The sequence below is a fragment of the Cavia porcellus genome, unplaced genomic scaffold (genome assembly GCF_034190915.1).
Source record: "Cavia porcellus strain 051 isolate PalLab524CR breed Dunkin Hartley unplaced genomic scaffold, mCavPor4.1 scaffold_2, whole genome shotgun sequence".
Classification (NCBI taxonomy): Eukaryota; Metazoa; Chordata; class Mammalia; order Rodentia; family Caviidae; genus Cavia; species Cavia porcellus.
The window spans coordinates 5,246,324-5,262,133 of NW_026947485.1; the positions used below are offsets into that span (position 1 = coordinate 5,246,324).

The 15,810-nt window shown below is 42.6% G+C and overlaps 1 protein-coding gene across 2 annotated transcripts in view; it reads left to right on the plus strand.

Annotated features, from left to right (window-relative positions):
* The first annotated feature begins 6,486 nt into the window (after positions 1-6,486).
* Sema3c (semaphorin 3C) overlaps positions 6,487-15,810 on the plus strand; it is a 143,323-nt gene continuing 133,999 nt past the window's right edge. The window contains exons 1-2 of one of the 2 annotated variants that reach the window (XM_003469815.5): positions 6,487-6,622; positions 8,798-8,938. In XM_003469815.5, the coding sequence (XP_003469863.2) occupies positions 8,836-8,938 (103 nt within the window). In that variant the 5' untranslated portion in view covers positions 6,487-6,622; positions 8,798-8,835. Of the gene's footprint in view, positions 6,623-6,887; positions 7,020-8,797; positions 8,939-15,810 lie in introns of those variants that run through there. The other variant, XM_063237557.1, reaches the window with a different exon arrangement.

Consider the following 15,810-nt stretch of genomic DNA (forward strand, 5'->3'; position numbering starts at 1 on the left):
TATTATATGTGATAATATAAACAAAAACTTTTATAGACAAGGAGATAATACAGAAACCATTGTTCATTTTCTGTTAGTTGATTCTAAATACCCTGTAGTACTGTCATTCTCTTCAATGGTTTTACATTGTCTTCATATGTTTGATGCTAGAGTATATGAAGTTATACTCAAAGATTTCAGGGAAAGAGACACTATGGTAACTACTTTTATGTCGGGATATCTAGTGGTGAAACACTATTTTGCTTAAATGATTATATTTTGACCTGTGCTGTTTTGTTGTTATGCCCTCTTTTATTTTAATCTCCTTTCTTTATTATTTACTTTTTTATCTTTTTAATTAAGGGAAAAATAAATAAAAAATAGCAGGATATATTATAGTAACCCACTTTGATTTCCTATTAACTTGATTTGAAACCCTGTATTGCTCTCACCATCTTGTTTTGACTGATTTTCCTCTATTCTGTTTTGCTTGATAGTACCAAGTTTGAAAGTATAGGCAACAACTGTGAAGACAATAAGATTCATTATGACGCCCATTCTGGTTGACTATTATCTTTTTATGAAGTCCTGTAATGTCTCCAATGTTTTGGTTTTATTGGTTTTGTTCTTTACTGTTTTGTTCAATTTTATTATAACTAATGATATAGGCAATTCTTTTTAGGATAGCAAAAATGTATGGTAACCATTGTTGATCACCTTATATTTTGTTTTTACATTATGTATTATGTCCATCCTTTTGATTTGACGGACTCTGTTCTGCTATGTCACATTTGTTCTTACTCTCTTCAAAAAAAGTAAGAAGAACTGTGAGAGTAATAAAACCCAAAATGTGTAATTGTCAGAGAGGAAAAGAAAGTGCTCTAAAGGATATAATTGCATGTATATTTAAGCGTATAAGATAGAGAACCATATTACTGAGTTTTGTTGGATCATTGAACAGAACTGTTTGCAGTCTCACTGTTTGAAAGTCCACTTTATATGCTTTAATTTTGTAACTTGAACAACGATTTCTAAGATGACGATATGTAATCTATTAACTAGTGATTTCCTACTGGTTTTTTTTTTTGAAATTCTGTATAACTTATACCCTTTTTCTGTTTTTTTCTCCTTAAATAAAATTGAAAAAAAAATCATGTTATTACCACTGCAATAGTTAACTCTGGATTTTTGTATATGGGTTTTTTTTTCAAATGATCCTCTGCCTTAAAAATAAGTAAAGAAGTTGAGTAAAAAACCTACAGAATCAATACAATAAAATCTAAAAATATAATTAGTACATCATTTAATCCTTAGAAGACTGTGTTCTTGTGGTCCTCAGTAAAGATTTTAATTGAGGGAAGAATGAGAAAAACCTAAAGTGAAACATGAGAAGGAACAAAATTATACTCAATTTCTGGAATAGATGAATTATCCCTTTCTATGCCAGGAACTATTACTAGCTTTTTAAAAACTCGTGTTTTGGTTTATTATTGTTATTACTATTATTATTATTATTATTTTGGTACATGAATCAAACTCAGGACCTCGGGCCTGCCAGGCAGTTGCTTGTGCTGCTGAGTTACATTCCCAGCTATTTTATTTTTACCATGACATAATTTTCAGAGAATCTGGTTTTAAATTGTAAACAGAAGCCTCAAACACATTTGCTGAGTATTAATTTTCAAAGTTAAATTTAAAAAATGAATTTAAAGCTAACTCATACCATTTGGTTCTCAGCAGTTCATTGTCAAAAATCAAGGGAGCATGCACATCTCCACTTTTTTTTAATAAACTCAAAATGCAGTTAAGATCTGTCTGAAGGGATAATGCTGCATATGCATCACGTGGGGAGTGAAATTATGAACCTTGCAAAATGATTACTTAAGAAATTGCGTGTGTTGAAAGGCCATGCTGTTGATGACACAATATTTTATTTAGGTTTTTATGGTCCACACTAAAAAAGATGTTCCACTTAACTGAGCATTTATTTTTCAGCCATCTTCTTGTGCCAAGATTGGATTTTGCTACTCCAGAAGGGCCCATGATTCCTATGTCCAGGGAATCAATAATTATAAATTTCACATAATCATAGCCTTCAGTGATACAGCAGAGAGACAAGCTTATGGAAATACAGAAGTGAGAAGGATGCTATCACATATTATTAGTATTTAATTAGCAGATAAGCCCAGAATTGATTGACTCTATTTACGTTTTATCAATAAAATTATAATTGGAAGCCAGCCAATATCCAAAACAGGCGGTTAGTAAATTAGGAATTAGAGATTAAAATCAAAATCTACCTGACTTCAAAACCAACAGCTATTACTGTGTAATAGCATCCAGAATTTGATGAGTTTCACTTAGCACCACAGAAAAGGAGTGTGTGCGGAAACAGCTTGAGGTGAGACTCAGTTAAGAGAAGATCTGCAGGTGGGATGCGCTCAGGAAGGGAGGGAGCACGTGGAGAGCCGGGGAAGGAGGTGGGTATGGTGTGGCCCAGGAACCGGAGGACGTGAAGGGGCGGGGAGTTCAGGGCACCTGGGAAGGGAAGGAGCATGAGGAAACACCCAGTCCAGGCGAGAGGAAGCAAGGTCCGAAACCACAGAACAGGCTGCAGGTTGTCCTTCAGCCAGTGAGCAAATCACTTCTGGTAACGATTTACAGAACAAATGTCCTGTGACTTGTGACTTGGGGCAGGCTTGACCCTGCTTGATTCTGAGGAGTTTCCTGTGACCGAGGCTTCCATACACTGTGCGGAGGTGTCTGTGGATTGCCGTTCACTGTGTTTTCATGAGTTCCTCACCAGACATTTGAAGGGGATAGCACCCAAGTGTGTAACTACAAGTGTCCTAGAATGGACAGTCAAATAGTCCCTATGGCTTTGCCATATAACTGAGCGATCTGGTCAGCATCACTGCTTTCCTCCTCCCTTCTCCCCATCCTCCCTGAATCCTTTGCATCTGTGTGTCTGAGCTGGACATCAATCATCCCATTTCTGGATATTCTAAAAGACACTAAGCAGAATCAGATGCTGATTTTGCTGTGTATAATTTCATAATGGAGCTGCAGTGCTCAAATGTATTATGCAAATTTGGAAGGTAATCTGATCATCACCCAACAAAGCAGAAAACACTGGAAAACTAAATAGCCTGGGAAGGGAAATTAGGTCTGCACACTCCTTTTTCTATTTCTTAGACTTTTGTTCAATTAATACACCAACAAATCATAGATGGTAGGAAGTATATGGACCTAGAGATGGGTTGACTTGCAGTCCTTGCTGGTGGGTTCAGGTAAGGCAGGGTGCCTTAAATTTCCGAACTGTTTTCCTCTATTGCATTATGGTCATATTTATGTCTTATTTTTAGGACTCTTATGGAGGTTAAAAGTAATAATATTTGTAAAATATCTGTTGCCACTGCCTGCCCTTTATCATACTGCCTCTGCTGTCCACGTCCAGGGCAAGCTCCAGTGAGTCCTTTGCCATGGATGCAGCCCAGCATGGAAACAGACGTGACTGACCTGTATTCAGAGCTCCGTAGCCTGCATTCTGTTGTGCATTTCATTAAAGAATGAAATTCTCTGTCTTTCATTACAGAGTTGTATGTCACCAGAATCTTCAAAGTATTAAGATTCACGACTAAAAGTAAACCAGATAAACAGAAGAAGCGGTTGTTATTTTTCAAGTCTTCTAAGTATATCCTATGCCTCTCCTCAAGCAAATGCATCAGCTAGGGTCTGAGAGTCATCTTCACAGTCTAATGCTCCTTGTTAGCCAGCAACTTGGAGCTCAAGAAGAGTAGGAAAGCAGGCAGATCTGCAGAGGTCCAGCAAACCCATCCGCCTGCCTGCTGATGATGGGCAGGAGACGGGAGTCCATTGGTCAGAACTCACAGCCCTGCCCTCAGGGCTCAGCTGGTTGTGATTTTGGGGCCTCATTACAGGAATCTGGTGGTCAGAGGCCTCTCTGCATCGTGAAGAACAGACACAGGACAGTGAAAGGGTGTACAGCTCCGGCCAAGGGGAAACAGCACCCAGAAACATAGCACCCTCCAAGCGCTTGGCTTTACTGAAAACACTGTGTCCGTGTGTGTGGGCGAACAGATCCATGTCCAACACTTAACAGCAGGGTCTTTGCAGCTGCAATGCTGTAGAGCTCATCTGAAAGGCATACTCCTGAAGGGGCTTTCCCAGGAAAACCCAGCACGGAGGAACAAACTTTTCACCCCTGGGAGGTGAGTGTCAGCATCGCGACATACTTGCACCTTCTATCCTGCACGCATCACGTTTTTGTACTAAAGCAACATCACTTACATACCTCGCTCCTGCACTTCTTTGCTATTCTCCTTGACGAGTGCTCTACTGTGACACATAAACACGAGTGGCGATACACTTACTTTGGTGGAGATGGGAAATCCTGCAGTTCACTGTTTCTGAGATGCTTTAAGGATATTTAAAGAGCTATTAAAGATTTGAGCTGCATATGTGATGATGTGTCTCTGTCTGGTTTAAATGACAAAGGTATAACAAGGTGAACAATTAGAATTTTCTTTTTGACCAGTAGAACAAACCACCGTCCCGACAGGGGTCGTACAGTTAGGGATGCACAGCTCAGACTTCACGTCCACAGAAGAGAAGGTCCTGAACGAGGTTACGGCCCAGGGATGGACTAAGAAGCAAAGTGGACACATGTTCATTCCTATTGAAAATTAACGAACAGCCCTGACAGAGGCCACACCAAAGCCCATCAGATAGCAATTCTACATTACAATTTGTACACCAGACCTGTCGGACCGGCTTGGTCTCTGAGCCACTCCAGGAGAAGCAAGAGTGATATTATAAAGAAAGCAAATAAACATTGAAACTACAGACTTTCCAAAGGCGCTCCTAAGTATTTCAACGCTGAGAGTTTCCCAAGGACTTTTTCACGGGCAGATGTGTATTGAGCTCTTACCACTCCTGTAGGTCTGCCTACTGACCTTCCTTCCCGTGTGACTGCCACACAGCTCACATTGTTTTCACCTTCCAGCACCGGGTCACAGACCGCAGTAGCCTAAGTAAAGGGTGCCAGGCCTCCGGCCTCCGAAGTTCCCACTTAAAACCAGTGTTGTCAAGGTGTTTCAGGTTATAAGCAGCATGTGTGTGGGGGGGTGACTTTTATTAGGGACACCTAATCCACCCTCTAACTTCCATGCACGGCCACTCCAAGTGATTGCACCTGACCCTGTCCTGTGTCCAGCTTCCTTCCTAATGCCTATCAGTACTTTATGATTCAATTTGAGGCGTGTCCAACTGTACATGGCTTGGGATTAAGTAAGTACCACTGAACCCCAGGAGCACCTTGAATCAAAAGGTTTCCTCAGGCAAGACAGATTCAGGGAATCTCGGCACAAGTCTTTCAGACCATGATTTAATCTAAGCCATTTGTCACGGTCCCCAAAGCCTTACAGATTTGTGTGAGAGGCTGACTGATTCACTGAGTCGTTTGAAAATCCAGTTTGTAATTAAACTCCCTTATGAATGCACATTTGCCACTCGCTCACCTTACGTTTTTGTTTTGCTTCTCTGAAATGCAGTGTTTACATGAATTCTGTTTTGGTGATCATCTGTAGATTCATTGGTTTCTAATGACTTCGTATTTATAAGTCAATAGTGACGTAATTGTTATGGTCATACACCTTCCTATTTAACTGCAACTTCTCTTCTGTGATCTCCTGTTACCTGCCACCTGCCCCACGCTGCTTTCTGTCTCTATAGTTTCACTGTCTAGGTTTCCCCGTGTGAAACCACGTGGCCTTGTTATTTTTGGTTTTTGTCTGTTTCACTTAGCGTGATGTTTTCTGATTCCATCCATGGTGGTATGGGGGAATTTTCTTCCTTTTGAAGTTTCTGTTCCATTGCATCCTGAAATCCCATAAATCCGGTATGTTCTGTGATCAGTCTTCCCTATCTGTCCATGGCCGTGATTGACAATGGGCTGATCCGTGACTTGGTTCGGTGAACACAGCTGCAGGGAGGCTGAGAACAAGCCATCTCTCCAACACACCAAATTCAGACCTTTCAGGTAGGCATACAGAAGAGGGACTGCTGGATCATCAGGGAACTGGTTTTTAATTTTTAAAGGACCGAGTGCCTACCCTAACTTACTTCTTACCTACAGCGCGCCTTGGTCTTTGTGGTGAGAGCTATTTTAACAGGTGGGAGGGACCTCTCGCGCAGACTCTAATTTGCATCACCTTGTGAGATTAAAGATGCCTCTGTTTTCCTGCTTTGGACAATCCTCTGTCCTATTTTGGAAACTGACTGTTCAGGGCCCCTTGCCCAGTTCTTACAATAAAGCCAGTATTGCCATAGAGCGTGGCCTGGGATTTGAGCTGTCACCTGCGTCCACCAGAGAGAAGGGAGAGGGCGTCTGGGTCCCCAGGGGCGCGGCCCCCGGGCTGCAGGGCTCCTGACCCCGCCTGCCGGTGAAGCAAGCCGGGGTGCGGGGTGGACGGAGGCCCGGTGCTTGTAAGGGGGCCATCTGCCGGCTGGAGCGCGCAGTGAACGGCGAGGTCTGCGCTCCTCTCCCGGCCCAGGCAGAGGTCGCCGGAGCGGCGTTAGGCTCCGCGGCGCGGAGGGGTGTCGGGGACGCTGCCGGGAGCGGGTGAGTGGAACGCGGGGCGGGACCTGCGGGAGGCGCCGCGGACGGACGGACGGACGGACGAACGCACGGGAGGACAGACGGACGGAGGGACTGACGCCCCGCTTGGACTGCGGGGCGGCCCGGGCTGGTTTCAAAGTGGAGGAAAAAGAAAAATTGCAGCAGGCTGAAGACCGGACTCGCGCCTCTGAGCCACGCAACTCTTCGCCTTAAAAGGAGGCGGGGAGTCCGCGCCCGCCACTCGGCTCGGTCCGCGCTGTAACCGGACACCGCCGCCGCCGCAGCTACAAAGGCGCCGCGGCGGGAGCCGGAGCCCAAGCCCGGCCGAGCAGGAGCAGAGCGGCGAGCAGAGCCCAGCGCCGGCGCGAGCCGCGAGCGCAGCCAGGAGGACCCCGGCCGGGTGAGCGCACTGACGGCGGCTGCCGCGGGGCGCGGGGCCGAGGGCGCGCGCGGGGTCCGGGTCCCGGTGCCGGTGCCGGTGCCGGTCCCGCTGCGGGCGACTCGGTGACACCTGCGGGCACGGGGTCGGGGCCGGGCCGCTGAGGGGCCCACGGAGAAGGCGCGCGGGTTCGGCACCTGGCGCTGTCCGGGTTGGGAGAGGTGCACCAGACGCGCGCGGCAGGGTTGGAGCGGACCGCGCGCCCCGCTGTCCCCGCGCGTCTCCATGCGTCCCGATCCCATCCCATCCTATCCCACCCCGGCCTCCCTGCGGCCCCGGGAGGGGACCGATCTGCTCGGACGCCGACCCCAGGGTGGCTGTCGGTGAACTCGGGCGATGCCCTCTGCCTTCATAAACAGGTGGAGGCCGGGGGGGGGGGGTGGGTGACTGGGAGCGGGGTAACAGCTTGGCTTCTCCTTTGGCTCTGATGATCAAGTTACCAAAATCAAGGGGCAAAGTCACCCAGAAGATGCGTTTTCTCCTAAGTTAATTCAGGCGTGGCCGGGTGCCCAGGTCGTGGAAGCAGGAAGCAAGTGTTTCTTTTGGGAATTACCAAACCCAAACATCGAGAAGGCTTTCTCTGTTGGGGCTGAGGGAAGGAGCCTAGGATTTCTAATCCTCATAGCTGTGCAGGGCATAATGTTTAAGATTCTGTGTTGGCATTCATTATCCTTATTTTACATTAATGAAGCAGTTTTTTCCTTTTTTTTTTTTTTCATGGCACTTGTCTACTGAATAGAATTGCAGAGTAAAAACCCACATACCAATCACGACCAGTATTGCTGTTACCTGTGAAATACGTTCCTAGGATACGGCTGTGTCATTTTATGGTAAATGACAGGAGATTCAACCCCATGAGGTTTCCGCTGGGGTCCTGAGTTTGTCTCCCACCCCGCGGCCCCTAGAGCTCCTGTGGGGTGCTCCCAGCACTTTACGGGTTCCTCCTTGTTACTCAAACCTTAGTTAACAGCACGTATCAATTTTACAGCCACCGGTTCAAGCAGTAGTGCTTGTCTCTTTGATTTATGGCTGGGAATTTGACAGCCCATTTTCTGGTTGATTTATTTAAAATATGCATCGGTGGAGACGGGCTCCCTGGATTACTCACCGCTGGGTCATTGGTTCGAATCTGGCACGGGGCCAGGGTTACCTCATCGGCATCACAGAGCAGCTGCCTGGTCATCTGCACACACTGACCCTTAAGGGGTGCCAGTGATGTTACCACTCAAGGCCGAGCAGTAGGGACTTGTGCACGGAAACCCCATTTCAGAGGCAGGAACTAGGAGAGAGCCAAGAGGCACGAGAGGAGGGGGTGGGTGAATGTCCACGGAGAGTTCTGCTGCGCGTTTATGTGTGTGTCGAAGGGCACCCGGTGGGTACCGCTCCCCAGTTATTTTAATGGAATAAACTTTTAGAGAAAAGACCAGATGAATCATTGGCTTTCCTCTAGGAGTCAGTAAGTTTTTCTGTCGCTGTTTTTTTTTTTTCCTCCCCAGTTGTGATATTAGCATGTTTTGCTGGAATATAAATAATTTTCTTCTTGCAAAGACTTCTAGAGACAAATCAAATCTAATTTTCACAGCCGAGAAGCAAAGGCATAGCACCTCCTACTGCTGGTTGTACTGTAAAAATTCACATGCAGTTTTTGGTGGCTTGTTTTGTGTAAGTTGCTGTGTTTTGTTGATTCGCTGCTAAAATGTAAAATACCATGTAACAAGCTTGTTATCTCTCTTTTAAAGGTATTTTCTCCTGGATATTAACTTTTGAATCTGAAGAAATGGCATTCCGGGCAGCGTGCATGTTGGTTGGAGTATTTATCTGTTCTATCTGCGTAAAAGGATCTTCCTCGCCCCAAGCAAGAGTGTATTTAACGTTCGATGGTAAGAGAGTTGATCGACGCTCTGGGGGAAATGTTATTTGAACCCTATTTCTCTTTCTTATCCAGATTCAACATTAATAGATTGAAGATAGTAAGGTATTCAGATGATTGATTTTAGAAGATTAAGGGAGTGCTTTGTGGATAACCTGACTATCTGAAATATTGGCTAAAAGCAAGAGGCTTTGTGGCTTTGGAGGCAGTTTTTAGGAAAATGTTAGAAGTGTGTGCTGCTTTTATTCCCATAAGTTTCTTTGATGTTTGAATTGGGTGCTTGGGAAAGTGATGAAGAACCCAAAGCTCAGCATCTCTGATTTGACATCCACCTGGTGAATTCAGAAACCTGCGCTTTATGAGACTCCTCAGCAGTAGGAAAAGCTGGGAGGTTAAACTACTAAAATACTCTACTAATAAATTTGAGACATTGGCCTCAAAATTGGTGACTGCATGTGTTATTCTAATGGTATTTCTTCCATTTCCACAAGGATTTCCTGGGGTTAACATAGAAGACTTGGAAATGTGCCTTAGAGTATTGTTGTGCACACATATTGGCTTTGGACGCTTAGGGAACAGTGCCATTGCAAATGCTCACATGCGTATCAGTTGACGTTGCTCTGGGGGAATGGCTTGCCAAGTCTATGGCTGAGCTTTCGAGGTTCAGATGACTTACAGAAGGATGATTTGGGTCAGTCAGGAAGCCCTCACCAACCAGGCAAATGGAATAAGGGCAGGGTAAGGACACCAGCTCGCCATTGAAAGTAACTTGCACTTTTATCAGAGTTCCTCACACTGACTGCATGAATCTCTGTGTGCTTGCACATATTTTTGTTTTTGTTTGGTAACCGGTCCACTCTCAAACCTTCCTGCTGCAGGTGCAATCCCCGTGATTACCAGTTTCAGACAGCAGCGTGGCCTGCGCTGCCCAGCCCATGGCTGTCTTCTGTGTTTTCTTTTCCTGTTACCAGGCACTTTCTCCAAGGTCAACACCAGTCCTGGGGAGCCATATTTAGAAGCTGGAGGGTGTGAGCTCCTCCTCACTTCCTTAGCCCACGAGCCAAGCATTCCCCCTCGCACCACAGTTCTGCGAGTAGGTCGTGCAGAATGGAAAAGAGGCCTTTGGGAGTCCTTTTGTCTTTCTGAACCGCTAGAACATCTTACAGTCTGCTCCGACTCCCTCCCAAATTGGGAACTGAGAAATTTCAAGCAAGAAAAAGAAAAAGCACTGAGGGGCAGGGCAATTCCCTATCTAGTGTCTGTATTTCTTCCAGTAAAGGCAGATGGAGTGGTTAAGGGTCCAAATCTGTTCTCTCTTCTGTTATAACAAAAGTAACCCAAAACTTTAACATAAATGTTAGCAGCGAGCAAGTCACTAGCGATAATTCAGCAATCTGACTTTGAAAAGATAATTACAATTTGTATTGTGCAGAAGAAAATTAAGCCATGCAATCAAAATTCAGTATTGGGTAGGACAGTGATGACCACATGGAAAGAGCTAGCAGACATGTTGGATTTTAACATACTACATGTCTAATACTGTAAATGCTTTCAGCTTCAAAACTAGTTCTTGGAAAATAAAATCTACCTGTCTTCCATTATATAGATTATGGCATAAGATTACCTAATGATCTAAAAATTCTGAGATTCCTGATATTTTGTCTTTTTCAACAGAGACTAGTAAATGGTTAATTAGAATATCAGTTAACTTAAATACTGTACCTTTTTAAAGAAATATATCAACATATGGAATAATTTTAATAAAATCATATAATTTAGAAGTTAATAACGTTTTTGAAACTCCTAAAATGAACTACTATTTACTAGACAAGGTGTCACAGCAAGAGGACCTCAGACAAAAACTATTGCTAAAATGCACAAATTTCAATTTATTTTTTAAAAAATTTCAATCATTAATTGAAGCTCATGTTAAGAAATGTCACTGTGGACCTGCTGATAATGCTATTATGTCTTTCTCAGTATTGAAACTTTTATTAATCAAATAATGACTTCTATTAGTGTCATACTAATCAGGTTCTTAAATTTCCTCTAAAATGGTTTCTTGACATGAAAATGTGAGCTCTACACAAGGTTGCAATGTACACGAAACATAATTTTTTAGGTTTCCAATCCTGTCACTGTTTCTTAGTGAAAAGTCAGGCATTAGAAAATATTTTTGAGAAAATGTGAGTAATTTTAAGTCGTCCCAGGCAGAGGCCAGCGGCATCCGGCCTTAGTGTCTCCACGCACAGGCGTGTTCCTGCTCCTGGTCTCCCCTGCCGGCTCCTCCGTCTTCGCTCTAACCTGGTCCTCTGTCTTTCTTCTGGGGAGCTGGAGGAGGATCTGCTCAGTCTCCTGTGCTCCAGGGGTGGACGCACAGGGTGCGAGCGTGCGGTTCTGCTCGCCGTGGCATTGCGACCCTTCTTCTCGTGGAGCGGTGACTTCTCACACCTCGGTATCTTTATACTTCTAATTTTGGGGCATGTAGCTGTTTCAAAGAGTGTGAGCCGTGTGTCAGGGCTTTCCGTGCTCGATTTTTCTCAGTAGATCGTCACACTGACACGTGACAGCATTACTGACGTTGCATTTACGCATTTGTTACTGCGTGTTTTTGTCCATAGCGATTGCATTTACCGTGGGGAGCTGCACACGTGTGCAGCGCGTCTTCACTCTCTGGTGTCCCCTCCTCCCTGCTCCAGCCACCTCCGGCTCCTCTTCCCATCTGGAAAAGCTCTATTTCTATTTTGTTTTCTTCATTTCTTTCTCATTCCTCCCTTCCCTTCCTTTCCACCTCCTTCATTTCTTGTTCCCTTCCCTGTTTAAAAAAGATCTTACTGTTTCCTATTATCTCTCATTTATTTTATTTATGCTTTGGTTTCTCATAGGAGAGAAACCATGTGACATCTAATCTGGTATGTTTGATTTATTTCCCTTAGTGTCATGGTCTCAAGTTGCATCTACGAATGCTTCCAGTTTATCTTTCTTTATGGCAGAGTAGTACTGTCTTGTGTATAAATACATATTTTCTTTATCTGTTCTTCTGTTGATGCACACACAGGCCTCTCCTAAGATTCAGCTATTACGAATTGTGCTGGTATAAAGATGAATATAAAATGATGAATTTAAATCTTTTAGGAAGATAACTACAGACATAGACATGGTGTTTTTTCTGCAGAAAACATTTTTGGAATCTAGAATGATCATAAGAAAAGAAGAGATGGGTACTTTTGCTCAACAGACACCTTTTTTAAACTTGATAATATGCTAGGGACAGAACTGTTGAAAAGGTCCACCCTTTATTCGGGAGAGATGTTGGCACATATTATTTTATTAAGTCAATAAAAGTGCTTGATATTTTGATAAAATATATCAGTTGCATACAATTTTTAAGAAAAAGTTTCTATACTTCAGCCAAATTTATTATCTTTATTTGTTTCACTATAAAACATGATTTCAGAGTTAACTATATAAATATTGCTTCTGTTTAACTTCTTTAGAAATAGTAAGATTATCTTTTCAGATGATAATTCTTGTTGTGAATCAAAGATGTTGAATTTAATGAAGTAAAGTTCTGCCTGTATTTCCCCATCGTGGTATGTCTGTAGGATCCGTAGTGATGTTCTTTATTGATAACTTCTCTACCCCTTCACAGAAAGATCAGCCTGGTTAAATGTTTATCTAATTCTTTGAGCTCTGAATGCTCATCTTTGGGTTTTATATTTTCCCATTATATTTAATATTTCATTGATACTCTAAAATTCATATTATCTAATTTCTTCTCTCTTCATGTTAATTGGCTGTTCTTTGGAACTTCTCATAATGGATGCATGTATAGTGCAGTGATTTCAGACCTTTCTGCTAATGTAACTATCAGTGCTATTTTCCTCAAAATATTGTTTTAGCAGTCTGAGACAAATTTTGATGAAATGCATTGTGATTTCTGCTTACTTCAAATTTTTTTCTAATGTTCTGCTACTTTTATCTTTTACATTTGGGTTATTTAGAAATACACTAGTGATGTGTAGTAATTGATAAATTATTAACATTTGTAAATATTGTTTAGAACTCCCTGGTCTTTATCTCTGATTTAATTCATTGTCAAAGAATATATATTGTGTGTTGGCAATTCTTTAAAATTTAAACTTATCTTGTGGTCCAGTATGTACTCTCCATTGGGAAAAGTGTAGAGTCTACTTTTATGTTTTAGTGTTCAAAGACAGATCGAGTCATGCAGTAATATTTCTGTGGCTTTTCTGATTTTCTATCTGCTTGTTCTTTCAATTGCTGACTTTGAAGTGAAATTCTTCAAATATAGTTCAGGAGGTTTTTATTCTCCTTCACTGACTATCAGTTTTTGCTTCATGTTTTGGAATTTCTACTACTATATACCGACATCTTTAGAAGTATTATGCCAGCTTAGTGTGATGGTGCATTCCGATAGTCCCAGCACTATGGGAGGCTGAGGCAGGATGATTGTGAATTTGAACCCAGCCTGGGCAACTCAATCATTTAATGAGATCCTGCTTTTGAATAAAAAAGGCCTGGGAATGTAGCTCCATGCGAAGGTTTCCTATTCAATTTACAGTGCCACAAAAAAAGAGAAAGAAGTGATATTCTGCCTCCTAATAAATTTCCTGCTTTCCTATTATTAAATATTCTTGAGTATTCCTGGTAATAATCCTTATTCTGAAATCTATTTTACCTTGCTAATATAGTGATATAGTGAATATTATCAGCAACAACTTCATGATATTTAAATGGGGAAAATATTTGTTATGAGTATTATGGTTTCTAAGAATTTTTAATAACAGTATTTGGGAATATAGCTAAATAGACATGTATTTTTATATGCATCAGTGTACGAATAATAGGATAGAGGTGTGATGTTATCGGAACATTTACCTGAAAATAGACTTCAATCCTTGATTCTTCACTACTTAAACACAAAGTTGTTAAAGAGAATAATTCCCCTAACACCCGAAACGATTGGGTCAAACAATCTCTAAAACTCTCTTCCTGCCTAGAAAATACGCTTAAGCTGAAGTGTGTTTTGTAAAGGTCACCTACCTGTTAAGGAAGCCATCCGTGATAATATCCTTCAACACTTTCAAGAAGATTTTTCGCAAAAGGCGTAGGTGGGGGACGAATGAAAGCAATGCTTTGAAAATTCATGGATTTTGACATCGTGCAGAATCATTTAAACATCTTGGCTGTTATCTTCTGGGTATGCAGCACTGGGAAGTTTCCTCATTTCTCTGATCCAGAGTCTGATCATCCGTAGTGATGAGGTAGCATATACTTGTCTGAAAATCAAATGAGCTGAGTTTGTGAAGTACAGTCAGGAATGTGCATCCTGTTACAACTCACGAGGTCTTGCAGAGGGAGTAGTATTTGTAAAACCCCTGGGTCAGAAGTGTGTCTTCATGTGTACCTTATTTACCCCGTTAGTATAGCGGCTGGCATTTGCCATTCCTCCGTGAGTGTTGAATTTACATGAATTGCGATGTTTCGTATCACCACGCTACTTCAGTAGCGTCCCTATGCCACAAATCCCCTCCAGTGAGTTTTGCTTCCCTGATGACCATGAAGAGGTGCTGGACAGAACGCAAGGGATGTTTATGTCTGTGTCAGAGGGCGCTCATGTCTTCGTCATAGCACTGGGGCATAAGACTGTGAAGACCTTGGTACTTTGTCTTCAGAAGACTATTGGTTCATGTAGCTCCTGCTACAGAACTAGTGGTCAATGCTTTCTTTAATTTACCTCCAATTTTTCCAATGATTATGCACTAAAGTATATCTGGGAACTGAACTTTTCTGGTAATTCTTAACAGTTATTTCTCAAACCTCCCTTTAATTATTTTGTTTCCTAGTGCACATCCCTGTGCATCTGAAGTATTTTTTGCTGTAATTTTTGCCCCTTCTGATTAGATGCCTGGATTTCCAGCATGAATGGGTAGAGGCCTGTGATGTACTCAGGCTTCTGGGCTCTGACAAATGGTTGCCTCTTATAGAAGTGGTCGTGACCCTAGGTACGTGGGATCTAGGTATGGTAATATGTCCAGCATGATTAGACTTTCAGGGCCTATATTATTCCCAATGAATTACTTTTATAATCTGATTTTTCATAGGAGCACACATTCACGAGAACCTGGAGCACTTGTTTTATATATCAGGATGGTCTTGGTGGTGCTTAGCTTGAAACTGTCGACCGAGGTTTGCTGCTTTTGGGTGCTGCAGTTCAGAATGCCTGCGATGCTGGGACGAGGGAACTGTAGGACAGTTTCGGATGCATGTCGTCATGACGATGTGCGTTACCCTGTATAATGCACCCATAGAGTAAATAGAGTGTAAACAAGTCCACAGACGTACCAAATGTAGGTGACACAGACACACACCCGGAGTGTTATTAAATAACAAATTCCTTCTCATGCCTGAGGTGAGTCAATTGAAATTCCCTTAGAAATATTTGTAGTTTGGGGTATTTTGTATGTGAAGAAAATTGATGGACTTTTAGTCAGAATGAATGTTCAAGTGAAAGCTGTTTATTTATTTATTTTTTGTTTGTGTGTGCTTGCAGTGCGCAATGCTTACCCTCCTTGTGGGGGGGTTTGTCCACGTGCATAACACATCTTCACCCAGTTTTCATGTCCCCTGTCTTCCCCTCTCCATTCATCTCTTGGCCCTTTTTGCATTTGAGAAAAAGCTGACTCCTTTCTTCCTATTATCTGTCTTTTGTTTTGCTCTTTATTTATATTTGGTTTTCTATGTAAGAGAACCCATGCCCTATTTAAGCTTGTGCTGAATGAGGGTTTCTATTATTAAGCTACCCACTGACAAAGCTTATTATTTTTAGTATAAGATAGACTGACAACTACAAATGTG